This window comes from Coregonus clupeaformis, chromosome 17 (assembly GCF_020615455.1).
Source record: "Coregonus clupeaformis isolate EN_2021a chromosome 17, ASM2061545v1, whole genome shotgun sequence".
NCBI classification, from domain to species: domain Eukaryota; kingdom Metazoa; phylum Chordata; class Actinopteri; order Salmoniformes; family Salmonidae; genus Coregonus; species Coregonus clupeaformis.
The window spans coordinates 10,192,750-10,208,617 of record NC_059208.1 but is presented as its reverse complement, the minus strand read 5'-3'; the positions used below and the strand labels follow the sequence as shown (position 1 = coordinate 10,208,617).

The 15,868-nt window shown below is 44.6% G+C and overlaps 1 protein-coding gene across 7 annotated transcripts in view; it reads left to right on the top strand.

Annotated features, from left to right (window-relative positions):
• The first annotated feature begins 1,363 nt into the window (after positions 1 to 1,363).
• Positions 1,364 to 15,868, top strand: part of LOC121586572 (PHD finger protein 14-like) — an 89,835-nt gene continuing 75,330 nt past the window's right edge. For 4 of the 7 annotated variants that reach the window (XM_041903365.2, XM_041903361.2, XM_041903362.2 and 1 more), the window contains exons 1-5: positions 1,365 to 1,598; positions 2,432 to 2,548; positions 3,121 to 3,444; positions 3,529 to 3,950; positions 4,577 to 4,724. In XM_041903365.2, coding sequence (XP_041759299.2) covers position 1,598; positions 2,432 to 2,548; positions 3,121 to 3,444; positions 3,529 to 3,950; positions 4,577 to 4,724 — 1,012 coding nt within the window. In that variant the 5' untranslated portion in view covers positions 1,365 to 1,597. Of the gene's footprint in view, positions 1,599 to 2,431; positions 2,549 to 3,120; positions 3,445 to 3,528; positions 3,951 to 4,576; positions 4,725 to 15,868 lie in introns of all 7 variants that reach the window. The other 3 variants (XM_041903360.2, XM_041903367.2, XM_041903366.2) reach the window with 2 other exon arrangements.

Sequence of the window (15,868 nt, the reverse complement as noted above, 5' to 3'; positions counted from 1 at the left end):
AGGCAAGCACCATGGTCTTGTAGCAGATGCAAGCTTCAACTGGAAGCCAGTGGAGTGTGCGGAGGAGCGGGGTGACGTGAGAGAACTTGGGAAGGTTGAACACCAGACGGGCTGCGGCATTCTGGATGAGTTGTAGGGGTTTAATGGCACAGGCAGGGAGCCCAGCCAACAGCGAGTTGCAGTAATCCAGACGGGAGATGACAAGTGCCTGGATTAGGACCTGTGCCGCTTCCTGTGTAAGGCAGGGTCGTACTCTCCGAATGTTGTAGAGCATGAACCTACAGGATCGGGTCACCGCCTTGATGTTAGCGGAGAACGACAGAGTATTGTCCAGGGTCACGCCAAGGCTCTTTGCACTCTGGGAGGAGGACACAACGGAGTTGTCAACCGTGATGGCGAGATCATGGAACGGGCAGTCCTTCCCCGGGAGGAAGAGCAGCTCCGTCTTGCCGAGGTTCAGCTTGAGGTGGTGATCCGTCATCCACACTGATATGTCTGCCAGACATGCAGAGATGTGATTTGCCACCTGGTTATCAGAAGGGGAAAGGAGAAGATTTAGTTGTGTGTCGTCTGCGTAGCAATGATAGGAGAGGCCATGTGAGGATATGACAGAGCCAAGTGACTTGGTGTATAGCGAGAATAGGAGAGGGCCTAGAACTGAGCCCTGGGGGACACCAGTGGTGAGAGCACGTTCTCAGTGGTGGAGACAGATTCTCACCACGCCACTTGGTAGGAGCGACCTGTCAGGTAGGACGCAATCCAAGAGTGAGCCGCACCGGAGATGCCCAACTCGGAGAGGGTGGAGAGGAGGATCTGATGGTTCACAGTATCAAAAGCAGCAGACAGGTCTAGAAGGACAAGAGCAGAGGAGAGAGAGTTAGCTTTAGCAGTGCGGAGAGCCTCCGTGACACAGAGAAGAGCAGTCTCAGTTGAATGACCAGTCTTGAAACCTGACTGGTTTGGACATAATAATAATAATAATATGCCATTTAGCAGACGTTTTTATCCAAAGCGACTTACAGTCATGCGTGCATACATTTTTGTGTATGGGTGGTCCTGGGGATCAAACCCACTACCTTGGCGTTACAAGCGCCGTGCTCTACCAGCTGAGCTACAGAGGACCACATGAGAGTTGTAGTATTGTTTCCCCACAATATTCTGCTCAACCCAGATAAAGATGTGTTGGTATTTTTGTTCTATCAGATCTGGTTTTGACAGACAGAATTCTGGTGTCAATGTGAAATATGGACAGGACTCAGCACTTTGGCTTACAGGAACATCATTTGATCCTATCAAAGAAAATACTGCCTACAATGTTGAACATATTTTTTCATGACTATTGAGGGTCATGGGCTTATGTCATGTCGTTATCTGCGTGAAATACCATTTATTTGTGTTGTCTCATCATACTCCATCCTCGAGAATTTACACAAGCCTTCTTCGTCATCGGAGACACCGTTCGACGGTTACCATGGTTACAACATCACTTTGTGCTCAATGTCACCACTTCTTGAGACAAACGTTGTGCGCGTAACATGTTTTGAGGAGGCGTTCTTTGTGCCATTGTTCAATGAAGTAAAAACGAGAAAACGGATAAAGTGAGTGATATTTTCAATATAATGCATAATTGACAAAAGAAAGTAGCTTGCTTTTATGCAGAGAAGCCAAAAAAAACAAACATTTTATTTTCCGAAGATAATGGAATGAGTACTACTAGCGGGTCGAATCATGGCTAGCCGGCCAGCTAGTCTGACGGTTTACTGCTGTTTAGCTAGCTAGCTAGCCTATTCGTAAACAATAGAGTTATCTACTGAGCTAGCTAATGTTAGCTACATTGTTACTGGACGTGTAATTCCGCTATTGTTACAGTTGTAGGTAATAGCTATGTATTTGCATTATCTGTCAAAACGTGTGTTCTGTAAGCTAGCTAACGTTAGCTAGCTAGCATTGTCCCCATAATAATTGAATGGATAATGCTAGCCAGCTAGCTAGCTAGTTTAGCTAGCCATATCCCTGCAGGTCAAGCTGTGATGCCTGCATAGCAACATGTACTTTACTCTTGTCTCAACCACCACAGACACTATCATTGTGACTAGTTAGTTATGTGTATTGCTATGATTACCAACACCACAACACCTGCTTGCATAGGCTAGCCTATATTCATATTGTATTTCTGATACTGAGAATTGGCAATTATTGCAATATGGATTTTGATCAGTCGAAAATAACAAAGCAAGGCAATGGTAGCTGAAAATTTGCAGCAGAATAAAATTCATTGTTGATTTGATTTGTTGTGAGTTATTTGTAATCATGATTTATATGTGCAATGTTCAGTACATTAAATGGCGACCCAGGCCTGGCTTTAATGGTAATGGTGGTGGTACTTCTCTTCCATGGCACTGAATCTCCTCTGCTCCTCTCCTCTCCCCAGTGGACCGTGGGTCGAAGCGCAGGCAGGTGAAGCCTCTGGCTGCCTCTCTGCTGGATGCCTTAGATTATGACAGCTCAGATGACAGTGATTTCGAAGTGGGAGACGCAGATGCCTCAGGTAACCAACAGCAGTGGGGGTCCTCTTCCATCCACTCCCTGGAAATGTAAATTACACCCTTTCTTCCCCCACACACTCAGTTCATTCCTGTTATGTTGTGATGCACATCTTCTTCTGTCAGTTCAGATAGAACTGGAGAGGAGGAAGATGGAGCTCAGAATTAATTATTCAAACCAATCGTCATCCACCCTATCTGAAACACACACACTGAGGCCAGCAGCTGATAATGAGATTCTACAGTACTGTGAATCTCCTGGGCTCTGTGGTGTTGGAGTGTTGGACGCTGGACCTGTCAACTGAGACCTTGAAATCCAACAGCTCTTGTTAATCTTATTATTAATCTGCATTGCAGATTAGACTACATTACATAACGTTAGAGAGCTGAATTCAACTTTGTTATCACATATCAACATGATTTGTTCATAACAGTCCTTCAGGTCATGTTAATCTTTATTTAAAGTGTCTCAATACAAACAAATAACATCAAAAGAGAGCGAGATTAAGACAGCAGACATGCTTTCATTCATACTCCATGTTGAACACGCCTTCTGTCCTCTTCCCCCCTGTTCTAGGGTCAGAGGGTAGTGCCATTGGGAGTGATGAGGAGGAGGGGTCCAAGGAGGAGAGCGCTGCTGAGGACTCTGACAACGACAGCGACTCGGACAACATCGGCTCTGCAACGGACGGCATCAATGAGGAACAGACCAAGGAGCTGACAGGTGACGACACCCCCACCGAGGAGAAGGAGAAGACCAAGGAACAGCAGCCGTCCTCTGACACTGGCACCACTACCACTAAAGACCCTGCTCCATCAGGGGTGCCCAGGGGCCAACGGAGGAGAGAAGAGAAGGCTTCGGACACAGAGGCTGGGAGTGGAGGAAGCGGGAGTGGCACAGGTAGGCTATGTTTTCAAATGTTATTTTTTTATATTCATGTTTTGAAATGATAATAAACGTGAAAAATTAAAACCCTTGATCCAGGTAGTGGTAATGCGGAGGACGGCGGCTCAACAACGGCCGCCACACAGGAGCCCAAGAAGTGGAATCTGCGTCGTAACCGCCCCATGCTGGACTTCACCACCATGGAAGAGCTCAACGAGATGGACGACTACGACAGCGAAGATGACAACGACTGGAGGCCCGCCGCCGGCAAGAAGAAAGCCAAGACGGCGGCTGCCCAGAAAGGAGGAAGCGAGGGAGAGGAGGATGAGGAAGATGACGACAGAGGGAGCGGTAGTGATGAGGATGACAATGGTGGTGATGATGATGAAGCTGAGAACGAAGAAGGGTGCAGTAGCGACAGTGATAAAGAGGTGAAGAAACCCAAGAGGAAAGTGAAGAGCAGCAGTGTGTTTGACGAGGAGCTGACCAATGACAGCATGTCACAGGGAAAGAGCAACGAGGTAAACACAACTTGATGTCCTTGTCCTCTTTATCACTTTAATACTTTGTTGTTTGCAAACTGCCTCACGCCCTCAGCATGTAGGCGTATCATGTAGTCGTGAAAGTTGTTAGAGAAGTTTGTATAACTCTCTGATCCCTTCATTGGATCCAGTGTGGTAGCCAGCCCAGCACTATGTTACTATGTGCCACAGAGTTATCTTATAATCCAATGAGGAGATTGGATGGTATCAAGAGTGAGAGAACCACAGAGACTGTTAAGCTAATCGACTTAGCTTGGAGTCCATCAGTGTGAATGAGATTTAGCCTACTGCTGTCTATCAATTACGATCTGTGGCCAGATGAGAGGGGAGATTGTGAGAAGCTTTAGATTTAGGACTTGGAGGAACTTTGTTTGAAGAGGCCGGGGAACTTTATTTTTTGCGGTCCGGTTGCGTACAAACATATTAGAATCACACGTAACAGTGTATTACATTCAAACACGGAGATGAAGACATTTTAGAGACCTATACATTTCACCTAGTTAAAAACAGAACACGTGTACAACAGCCACAATATAGTGTATAAGAGTACATTGATATTGGTTTTACTGAAACTTTACTGTGTCTCCCACTTCCTGTCTACCCAGGAAGCCCTGCTGGAGCGTGCCCAGACGTGGAGCGCGGCGGCCCAGAGGATGGAACACATCCTGATCTGCTGTGTGTGTCTGGGAGACAACAGCGAGGACGCTGACGAGATCATCCAGTGTGACAACTGTGGTGTGACCGTACATGAAGGTAAGCACCACCAAGAGATATGTAGCTTATATAATAGTAGCCTTTTCTTATTCTAGTTCTATGGTAAGCACAGGTCAGAAACACAGCTGTTCAGAAGGGCTAGGACTACCTTGGTAGCTGTTCAGGTTTTTTTTGTCAAGGCAAAGATTTAAGGATGAGCAGGTGTTTAGGTGCCAGGCTGGGTTTTGGTAGCAAGTTCCATATACCCACAACCAGAATCAAACACAAAATAATCACCACTTCACCGTCCACCCCACACCTAAACATAAGCAGGGAAACCAGCAATACAAAAGGGCATTCTCCCCATATAGCCCTGGCCTGGGGAATCAACAGACTAACCCTCTTCCTCTTCATCTAAATTATGGGCTCATTGAGTCTCCCTCTGACAGGTTGGAAACAAATCAACGCTGGCCATGGACACCACTGGATCAATGTGACAGCGCTAATTTTCAATTACAGATGTTTTACTGATTTAAAGCACCTAGAAACGGAATGTATGCAGGCACACATGCAGGCACGCACACACACACACCATGGCCATTGGCAGCACTAAATCAGAGGGTAACCTTGAAACAGCCAGGGTCTTTCAAGTGCCCCCCCTCTCTCACTCACTCATTCACTCACACACACACTTATCTCTCCCTCCCTGTGTTAATATTGTGTTCCTCTGAGACATGTCTAATCTCCATGAGAAGATGGGACCATGATGAGTGGTGTGGTCAGGGACTGGAGAGACCAGGGCAGAACAGAGGGGACCATGCTGAGTGGTGTGGTCAGGGACTGGAGAGACCAGGGCAGAACAGAGGGGACCATGCTGAGTGGTGTGGTCAGGGACTGGAGAGACCAGGGCAGAACAGAGGGGACCATGCTGAGTGGTGTGGTCAGGGACTGGAGAGACCAGGGCAGAACAGAGGGGACCATGCTGAGTGGTGTGGTCAGGGACTGGAGAGACCAGAGCAGAACAGAGGGGACCATGCTGAGTGGTGTGGTCAGGGACTGGAGAGACCAGGGCAGAACAGAGGGGACCATGATGAGTGGTGTGGTCAGGGACTGGAGAGACCAGGGCAGAACAGAGGGGACCATGCTGAGTGGTGTGGTCAGGGACTGGAGAGACCAGGGCAGAACAGAGGGGACCATGATGAGTGGTGTGGTCAGGGACTGGAGAGACCAGGGCAGAACAGAGGGGACCATGCTGAGTGGTGTGGTCAGGGACTGGAGAGACCAGGGCAGAACAGAGGGGACCATGCTGAGTGGTGTGGTCAGGGACTGGAGAGACCAGGGCAGAACAGAGGGGACCATGCTGAGTGGTGTGGTCAGGGACTGGAGAGACCAGGGCAGAACAGGCAGAAGGAGCACTTTGAGGCCAGTTCTAATCTTTCTCTGCTCTCTGAAGAGGTTGGTTTGTCTTTTTACCAGGTAGAATAAGTTACCTTTCTCAGGCTATCTGGTCTTGTAAAACTTTTCAGGTAATTTACTGTGCCGGCTACTTCATAGGTTTAAAATAATTGTTGATATTTTTGATCAACAGCTGGAGTATTAATGTTCGTACCTATTATCTGTATTGTAGTAATGTATTAAAGGTGCCTGGTTAAACAATGCATATTCCTGTTCTACTATTCTACAGCGCCACAGAACAAGTTGTGCGCCATAAGAAAATGCAAAAACTACAAATGTTTTTGCTCGTACTAACATGCAGCATCTAATTATTTGGGTCCTCCTGTATTTATTTTGTCCATTTATTCCTAATGTCAATTACAGTTGGGAAAGAATGCATTACATTTACCAACCAGACTTTCTCCGGTTATTATTAAATTAATTTAATCGGAATGGCATGTACCAGGCCAGCGGCTTTCATTTTCTTTCTATTGCAATGTAAGATGAAGAGGATGCAAGTGTTGTAAGAGAGGGGAGAGAGAGAAAGGGGGTGGAAAGAGGGAGTGGGAGGACTGTAGAAAATGCACAATAAGACATGCATAGAAGTTGGAGGACTGTAGAAGAGCAAGAAAGCGACAAGTAGGAACTCTCTTTCTCCTTCATTTGCCTCGCCGTGGCATTTTCCCCTCCCGTGGTGGAGAGGGCCAGGCAGGTAGGAGTGTCGTGGCCACCCCCTCACTGAACAGACAGCTGTTCCATACTGAACACTGCCCCTCCCTCGCAAGCCATTTCTTAGACACACAGATACACACACAGCCCCTCCTCGTGAGCCAGATGCACCACAGTGCCAGGCGCCCTGAGGGAGAGGGGGGTTGATTGGTTCAGGAGAGGGTTGGCCCACATGGTTGCCTCCATGTCACAACTGCTCACCTGCAGCTCTGCGCAGCAGCTTGGAAACACACACACACACACACACACACACACACACACGTCAAGGCAGAACCTGTCAAATGCATGGGATGATGCTGGCATGAAATGGGAAACAGAGGAACAGCCAAGGCCTTTCTACAGATTCTGTGCCCAGTGCCCCACCCTGAGGAGAGGATATTGAGCTGCCGTTTTGGCAACTCAGGAGTTTCAACTGTAGTGGGAGGTGTAGAGGATGCTGGATGCTAAAGCTATGCATTGTTCTGTTAGCCTTTTTGGCTCCAACTAGCTCACGTATAGCTCATGGTTTTGGGGTCAAAAGGTGCTGGGTTATCCTCCATCCTCCTTTCTCTGGGCTGTAGAGGCACAGTGCTCTTTATGATGTCCCTGACTCACTATTCTGAGAAAATAAGAGAGTGAGGGTGGAGGGAGAACAAGGGATGGTAACAGGAAAGAGAGAGAGAAAACGAGGGAGGGATCGTGAGGAAGAGATGAGAGATGAGCTGTCATTATCTGCAGCTTGGTTGAGTCGTCCGACCGCCTCGTCTCTCTGCTTGACTCTAGAACTCTTTGTTCTCCTTTCCGGAGCACTGCACATTCCCTCGTTCAGACAGACACTCCTCCTTGGACCAGAGGGAAGGAACGATGGATGAAAGATGAAAGGAGAAGATGCAGGAAGTAAAGTGCAGAGAGAGAGAGAGAGAGAGATCAAAAGCCTTGGTGAGCACAGCAGAGGCTCAGAGAGCCAGTTGTCCATACAGACAGAGCCTGTATCTGTCACAGCCCTGGAACCTGCAGACTAGCTGCTTTTGATTAGCATGGGCTAGTGTGTGTTTGTGTGTGTGTGTGTGTGTGTTGAATGATCACAGACATCATTAACTGCATCGCCATTAAAGAAGCTCTGATGCTCTCTCTCCTCTCTCTCTCCTCTCTCTCTCTCTCTCTCTCTCTCTCTCTCTCTCTCTCTCTCTCTCTCTCTCTCTCTCTCTCTCTCTCTCTCTCTCTCTCTCTCTCTCTCTCTCTCTCTCTCTCTCTCTCTCTCTCTCTCTCTCTCTCTCTCTCTCTCTCTCTCTCTCTCTCTCTCTCTCTCTCTCTCTCTCTCTCTCTCTCTCTCTCTCTCGATCTGCTTCATGTCTTCTGGACTGAAGCCTAAATGCTCATTCTAGCCTTTCAGTAGTGAAGACAGTCACTTGTTGATTATTTTTATGTCCCTTCTTTACAATTTATTTTATTTTTCGTCTTGCAGTTTTACTGTTTCAGCAGTGTAATGGTATCCAGTGTCATTTTAAAGCAGTATGGCTGTTAAAATGCTCTCCCCTAATATAAGAACATTACATTGTCATTAATAGGCCTAGGCTGCGTCCCAAATGGCACCCTATTCCATACACAGGGCTCTGGTCAAAAGTAGTGCACTAATAAGGAATAGGGTGCCATTTGGGACACATCATTCTACCACCAATTAAATCCCTGTGCTATTGATTTCACTCGGCTCCCTAACGAGTTCTGGACCGTAAAGTTAATGATTTTCTCAAATGTGCTTAATTCATTTAGGCACCACTGTTTGGGCTTATTTGTTTAAATGCATATTCAGTAGAAAACAATATGTTTGGGAGGGACGCTTTAGTTGTTGCTGCAATGGATATCACATTTAGCAGTTGAAATTAATTGTTTTTTTTTCTCATTTAAAACACAAGCTTTTATTGCGTTTTACATCCTTGGGCTAACCACTGGCGGGTGGCGTGTACTGAGCCCTAGAAATCACAGCTAGAGTTTTTAAGAGTCCCTACAATGCCCATTTGTGACTAACTGGTCTGGCGTGTGACATACTGTAGTAGCAGCAGAAAGACAGTTGACTGACGCCCCAGTAGATGACAAAGGTTCACTCTGACAGTGTCCTTGGGGCCTTGTACTGTAAAACAGATACAGGACAAGGCACAAATCATATACTGTTTCCTTCTATCCCCCTTTACTGTAAGGGTGCTAGTGTAATGCTGCGTATTAAATGGCACCTAATTCCCTATACAGGGCCTTCGAAAACTATTCAGACCCCTTGACTTTTTCCACATTTTGTTACGTTACAGCCTTATTCTAAAATGGATTAAATAAAACAATTTGATCAGCAATCTACACACAATACCCCATAATGACAAAGCAAAAACAGGTTGTTAGACATTTTTGCAAATGTATTAAATACAAAAAACAGAAATACCTTATTTACGTAAGTATTCAGACCCTTTGCTATGAGACTCAAAGTTGAGCTCAGGTGCATCCTGTTTTCATTGATTATCCTTGAGATGTTTCTACAACTTGATTGGAGTCCACCTGTGGTAAATTAAATTGATTGGACATGATTTGGAAAGGCACACACCTGTCTATATAAGGTCCCACAGTTGACAGTGCATGTCAGAGCAAAAACCAAGCCATGAGGTCGAAGGAATTGTCCGTAGAGCTCCGAGACAGGATTGTGTCGAGGCGCAGATCTGGGGAAGGGTACGAAAACATTTCTGCAGCATTGAAGGTCCCGAAGAACACAGTGGCCTCCATAATTCTTAAATAGAAGAAGTTTGGAACCACCAAGACTCTTCCTAGAGCTGGCCGCCCAGACAAACTGAGCAATCGGGGGAGAAGGGCCTTGGTCAGGGAGGTGACCAAGAACCCGATGGTCACTCTGACAGAGCTCTAGAGTTCCTCTGTGGAGATGGGAAAACCTTTCGGAAGGACAACCATCTCTGCAGCACTCCACCAATCAGGCCTTTATGGTAGAGTTGCCAGACGGAAGCCTCTCCTCAGTAAAAGGCACATGACAGCCCACTTGGAGTTTGCCAAAAAGCACCTAAAGGACTCTGACTATGAGAAACAAGATTATTTTGTATGATGAAACCAAGATTGAACTCTTTCAAGGCTGACGTTTGGCAACTCAAACCTTCAGCTCTCTCCACAGATTTTCTATGGGATTAAGGTCTGGAGACTGGCTAGGCCACTCCAGGACCTTAATGTGCTTCTTCCTGAGCCACTCCTTTGTTGCCTTGGCCGTGTGTTTTGGGTCATTGTCATGCTGGAATACCCATCCACGACCCATTTTCAATGCCCTGGCTGAGGAAAGGAGGTTCTCACCCAAGATTTGACGGTACATGGCCCCATCCATCGTCCCTTTGATGCGGTGAAGTTGTCCTGTCCCCTTAGCAGAAAAACACCCCCAAAACATAATGTTTCCACCTCCATGTTTGACGGTGGGGATGGTGTTCTTGGGGTCATAGGCAGCATTCCTCCTCCTCCAAACACGGCGAGTTGAGTTGATGCCAAAGAGCTCGATTTTGGTCTCATCTGACCACAACACTTTCACCCAGTTCTCCTCTGAATCATTCAGATGTTCATTAGCAAACTTCAGACGGGCCTGTATATGTGCTTTCTTGAGCAGGGGGACCTTGCGGGCGCTGCAGGATTTCAGTCCTTCACGGCGTAGTGTGTTACCAATTGTTTTCTTGGTGACTATGGTCCCAGCTGCCTTGAGATCATTGACAATATCCTCCTGTGTAGTTCTGGGCTGATTCCTCACCGTTCTCATGATCATTGCAACTCCACGAGGTGAGATCTTGCATGGAGCCCCAGGCCGAGGGAGATTGACAGTTCTTTTGTGTTTCTTCCATTTGCGAATAATCGCACCAACTGTTGTCACCTTCTCACCAAGCTGCTTGGCGATGGTCTTGTAGCCCATTCCAGCCTTGTGTAGGGTCTACAATCTTGTCCCTGACATCCTTGGAGAGCTCTTTGGTCATGGCCATGGTGGAGAGTTTGGATTCTGATTGATTGATTGCTTCTGTGGACAGGTGTCTTTTATACAGGTAACAAGCTGAGATTAGGAGCACTCCCTTTAAGAGTGTGCTCCTAATCTCAGCTCGTTACCTGTATAAAAGACACCTGGGAGCCAGAAATCTTTCTGATTGAGAGGGGGTCAAATACTTATTTCCCTCATTAAAATGCAAATCAATTTATAACATTTTTGACATGCATTTTTCTGGATTTTTTTGTTGTTATTCTGTCTCTCACTTTTCAAATAAACCTACCATTAAAATTATAGACTGATAATTTCTTTGTCAGTGGGCAAACGTACAAAATCAGCAGGGGATCAAATATTTTTTTCCCTCACTGTAGTTTAGTCTGTTGCAGAACGGTAAAGAACCTACCCTTCGTACTGTTTGAAGTATAAGCCTAGTAGCCTAATCATAGTCATTTGTCAATACCTGCTCTTGTTGTTCCTCTGTCACACAGTCCTCTTAGTAGTGCCATTTGAAGGCAGCCTTGGTAAGGCGTTAGCAGTTTTAGATGAGGTTCATAAAATGCTTAGTGCTTAGCAGAAATATGGCCTCATCCATGGCAGTGAGGTGTCTTCTGTACATCCTCCGTATTATCATGTTATACACCAGGGTAATTATCACATCAATGTGGGTTAATGTGTTTTCCCTCATGCTGTTTCAACTAACTGCAAAAACCTTATTGCCACAAGGGCAGCTCCCGAAGCCCCTGAAATGCATTCAAAGCCCGCACCTTAATAAAAAGAATACAAAACGCCAGCCCCGCCACTTGATTTTCTATAATGAGGCTGGAGAAATGTGGCCTATCCACTCTCAAATTCCTAGTAAATATCACAGAGTGGGCCTTTAAGTGATCCACAACATATTAAGCTGGTATTGTGTTATATCCAGTGATTTCAGATGAATTAATGAATTAATGGGATCCATAGAGGAAAACAATGCATTGTGAAGCTGCTTATTGACAGTTCGTTTTCATTTTAGAAATAGCGTTGTAATCCATTGTCAGGCCTTTGTCAGACGAGAACATTGAATTATACCTATTATTGAATTACTCCACTCTTTCTCTCTCTCTTTCGCTCTCCCTCTCTCTCTGTCTTCCTTTCAAAACAGGTTTAGAAAATCGAATTGAAATGAAAATGAAAAAGCTATCAAGCCGTAGTAGCCTTGTGGTTTTTCTCCCCTTTATAAGAAGGAAATATTTATTCTATGGTATACTGGCCATGGGAATGATTGCATTGTTTTTAAAAAGGAGCAGACTAAAGTAATGTTTTGAGAGATTGTTCTCCATCTTATTATGGAGTTTTAATTTAGTGCCGCTGATTTAAAGGAAGACAGCTGGCAGTTGTTTTCTGCTCATTCCATCTGAAAACACACACACATCTGTCATGAAAAACGTCAATTACATAATGTGTAATTGGTGTTATTCAGTGAGATCTTTGTATTTGTATTTATTAGGGATCCCCATTAGATGCTGCCAAGGCAGCAGCTACTCTTCCTGGGGTCCAAACATAATAAAGCACTTACATTACATATAAAACGGTACATCATACAACATTATTACACCACTACATACAATTGAAGTCGGAAGTTTACATTCACCTTAGACAATGTCACGCCCTGACCAGGAGAGACTGTTATTCTCTAGGTAGTTTGGTCAGGGTGTGAAACTCTATGTTTTGTATTTCTATGTTTGGCCGGGTGTGGTTCCCAATCAGAGGCAGCTGTCGCTCGTTGTCTCTGATTGGGGATCATACTTAGGCAGCCAGTTTTCCTGCCTGGGTTGTGGGATTTTGTTTGTGTTTCAGTGTGTTTGGCTGGTTTGTATATAGCCTTCCGAAGTCACCTTTTGTTGTTTTGTCAGTGTTTATTGTTTTAATAAACATGTATGCATTCCACGCTGCGCCTTGGTCTAATCCGTCTCTCAACGATCGTAACAGCCAAATACATTAAAACTCAGTTTTTCACAATTCCTGACATTTAATCCTAGTAAAAAATCCCTGTTTTAGGTCAGTTAGGATCACCACTTTATTTTAAGAATGTGAAATGTCAGAATAATAGTAGAGAGAATGATTTATTTCAGCTTTTATTTCTTTCATCACATTCCCAGTGGGTCAGAAGTTTACATACACTCAATTAGTATTTGGTAGCATTGCCTTTAAATTGTTTAACTTGTGTCAAATGTTTCGGGTAGCCTTCCACAAGCTTCCCACAATAAGTTGGGTGAATTTTGGCCCATTCCTCCTGACAGAGCTGGTGTAACTGAGTCAGGTTTGTAGGCCTCCTTGCTCGCACACGCTTTTTCAGTTCTGTCCACAAAGTTTCTATAGGATTGAGGTCAGGGCTTTGTGATGGCCACTCCAATACCTTGACTTTGTTGTCCTTAAGCCATTTTGCCACAACTTTGGAAGTATGCTTGGGGTCATTGTCCATTTGGAAGACCCATTTGCGACCAAGATTTAACTTCCTGACTGATGTCTTGAGATGTTGCTTCAATATATCCACTTAATTTTCCTTCCTCATGATGCCATCTATTTTGTGAAGTGCACCAGTCCCTCCTGCAGCAAAGCACCCTCACAGCATGATGCTGCCACCCCCGTGCTTCACGGTTGGGATGGTGATCTTCGGCTTGCACCTCCCCCCTTTTTCCTCCAAACATAACGATGGTCATTATGGCCAAACAGTTCTATTTTTGTTTCATCAGACCAGAGGACATTTCTCCAAAAAGTACGATCTTTGTCCCCATGGTGCTTTTTTATGGTGGTTTTGGAGCAGTGGTTTCTTCCTTGCTGAGCGGCCTTTCAGGTTATGTCGATATAGGACTCGTTTTGCTGTGGATATAGATACTTTTGTACCTGTTTCCTCCAGCATCTTCATAAGGTCCTTTGCTGTTGTTCTGGGATTGATTTGCACTTTTCGTACCAAAGTACATTAATCTCTAGGAGACAGAATGCGTCTCCTTCCTGAGCGGTATGACGGCTGCGTGGTCCCATGGTGTTTATACTTGTACTATTGTTTGTACAGATGAACGTGGTACCTTCAGGTGTTTGGAAATTGCTCCCAAGGATGAACCAGACTTGTGGAGGTCTACAATTATTTTTCAGAGGTCTTGGCTGATCTCTTTTGATTTACCCATGATGTCAAGCAAAGAGGCACTGAGTTTGAAGGTAGGCCTTGACACACAGGTACACCTCCAATTGACTCAAATGATGTCAATTAGCCTATCAGAAGCTTCTAAAGCCATGACTGTTTAAAGGCACAGTCAACTTAGTGTATGTAAACTTCTGACCCACTGGAATTGTGATACAATGAATTATAAGTGAAATAATCTGTCTGTAAACAATTGTTGGAAAAATTACTTGTGTCATGCACAAAGTAGATGTCCTAACCGACTTGCCAAAACTATAGTTTGTTAACAAGAAATTTGTGGAGTGGTTGAAAAGCGAGTTTTAATGACTCCAACCTAAGTGTATGTAAACTTCCGACTTCAACTGTATCTACAATACAAAATGCTTAATACCACCATACAACAATATCACAATGTGTGCGTATGCATGTGTCTGTACCTTTTTGTGTGTGTCTCTTCACAGTCCCTGTTGTTTCATAAGGTGTTTTTTTACCTGTTTTTTTAATCTGATTCTACTTGCATCAGTTACCTGATGTGGAATAGAGTTCCATGTAGTCATGGCTCTATGTAGTCCCTCTTTGTGACACCTGACCAGACTACTGAACAGTAGTCTAGGTGCGACAAAACTGGGGCCTGTAGGACCTGCCTTGTTGAGTGTTGTTAAGAAGGCATTTCAGCGCTTTATTATGGACGGACTTCTCCCCATTTTAGCTACTGTTCAATATGTTTTGACCATAATAGTTTACAATCCAGGGTTACTCCAAGCAGTTTAGTCACCTCAACTTGCTCAATTTCCACATTTTTCATTATGAGATGTAGTTAAGGTTTAGGGTTTAGTGAATGATTTGTCCCAAATAAAATGCTTTTAGTTTTGGAAATATTTAGGACTAACTTATTCCTTGCTACCCATTCTGAAACTAACTGCAGCTCTTTGTTAAGTGTTGCAGTTATTTCAGTTGCTGGTGTAGCTGACATGTATAATGTTGAGTCATCCGCATACATAGATACACTGGCTTTACTCAAAGCCAGTGGCATGTCGTTAGTAAAGATGGAAAAAAGTCAAGGGCCTAAACAGCTACCCTGGGGAATTCCTGATTCTACCTGGATTATGTTTGAGAGGCTTCCATTAAAGAACACCCTCTGTGTTCTGTTAGACAAGTAACTCTTTATCCACATCATAGCAGGGGGTGTAAAGCCATAACACATACGTTTTTCCAGCAGCAGACTATGATCGATAATGTCAAAAGCTGCACTGAAGTCTAACAAGACAGCCTCCACAATCATTTTATAATCCATTTCTCTCAGCCAATCAGTCATTTGTGTAAGTGCTGTGCTTGTTGAGTGTCCTTCCCTATAAGTGTTCTAAAAGTCTGTTGTCAGTTTGTTTACTGTGAAATAGCATTGTATCTGGTCAAAAACCATTTTTTCCAGAAGTTTACTAAGAGTTGGTCGGCTATTTGAGCCAGTAAAGGGGGCTTTACTATTTTTGGGTAGCGGAATGACTTTATCTTCCCTCCAGGCCTGAGGGCACACACTTTCTAGTAGGCTTAAATTGAAAGATGTGGCAATATCGTCCGCTAATATCCTCAGTAGTTTTCCATCCAGATTGTCAGACCCCGGTGGCTTGTCATTGTTGATAGACAACAATAAACTGACTTTACGGAATTCAAAAGTACAATTCTTGTCTTTCATAATTTGGTCAGATATAATTGGATGTGTAGCGTCAGCATTTGTTGCTGGCATGTCATACCTAAGTTTGCTTATCTTGCCAATGAAGAAGTCATTAAAGTAGTTGGCAATATCAGTGGGTTTGATGATGAATGAGCCATCTGATTCAATGAATGATGGAGCCAAGTTTGCCTTTTTTCATTTAAGGTGCTCCAAAGCTTTTTACTATCATTCTTTAT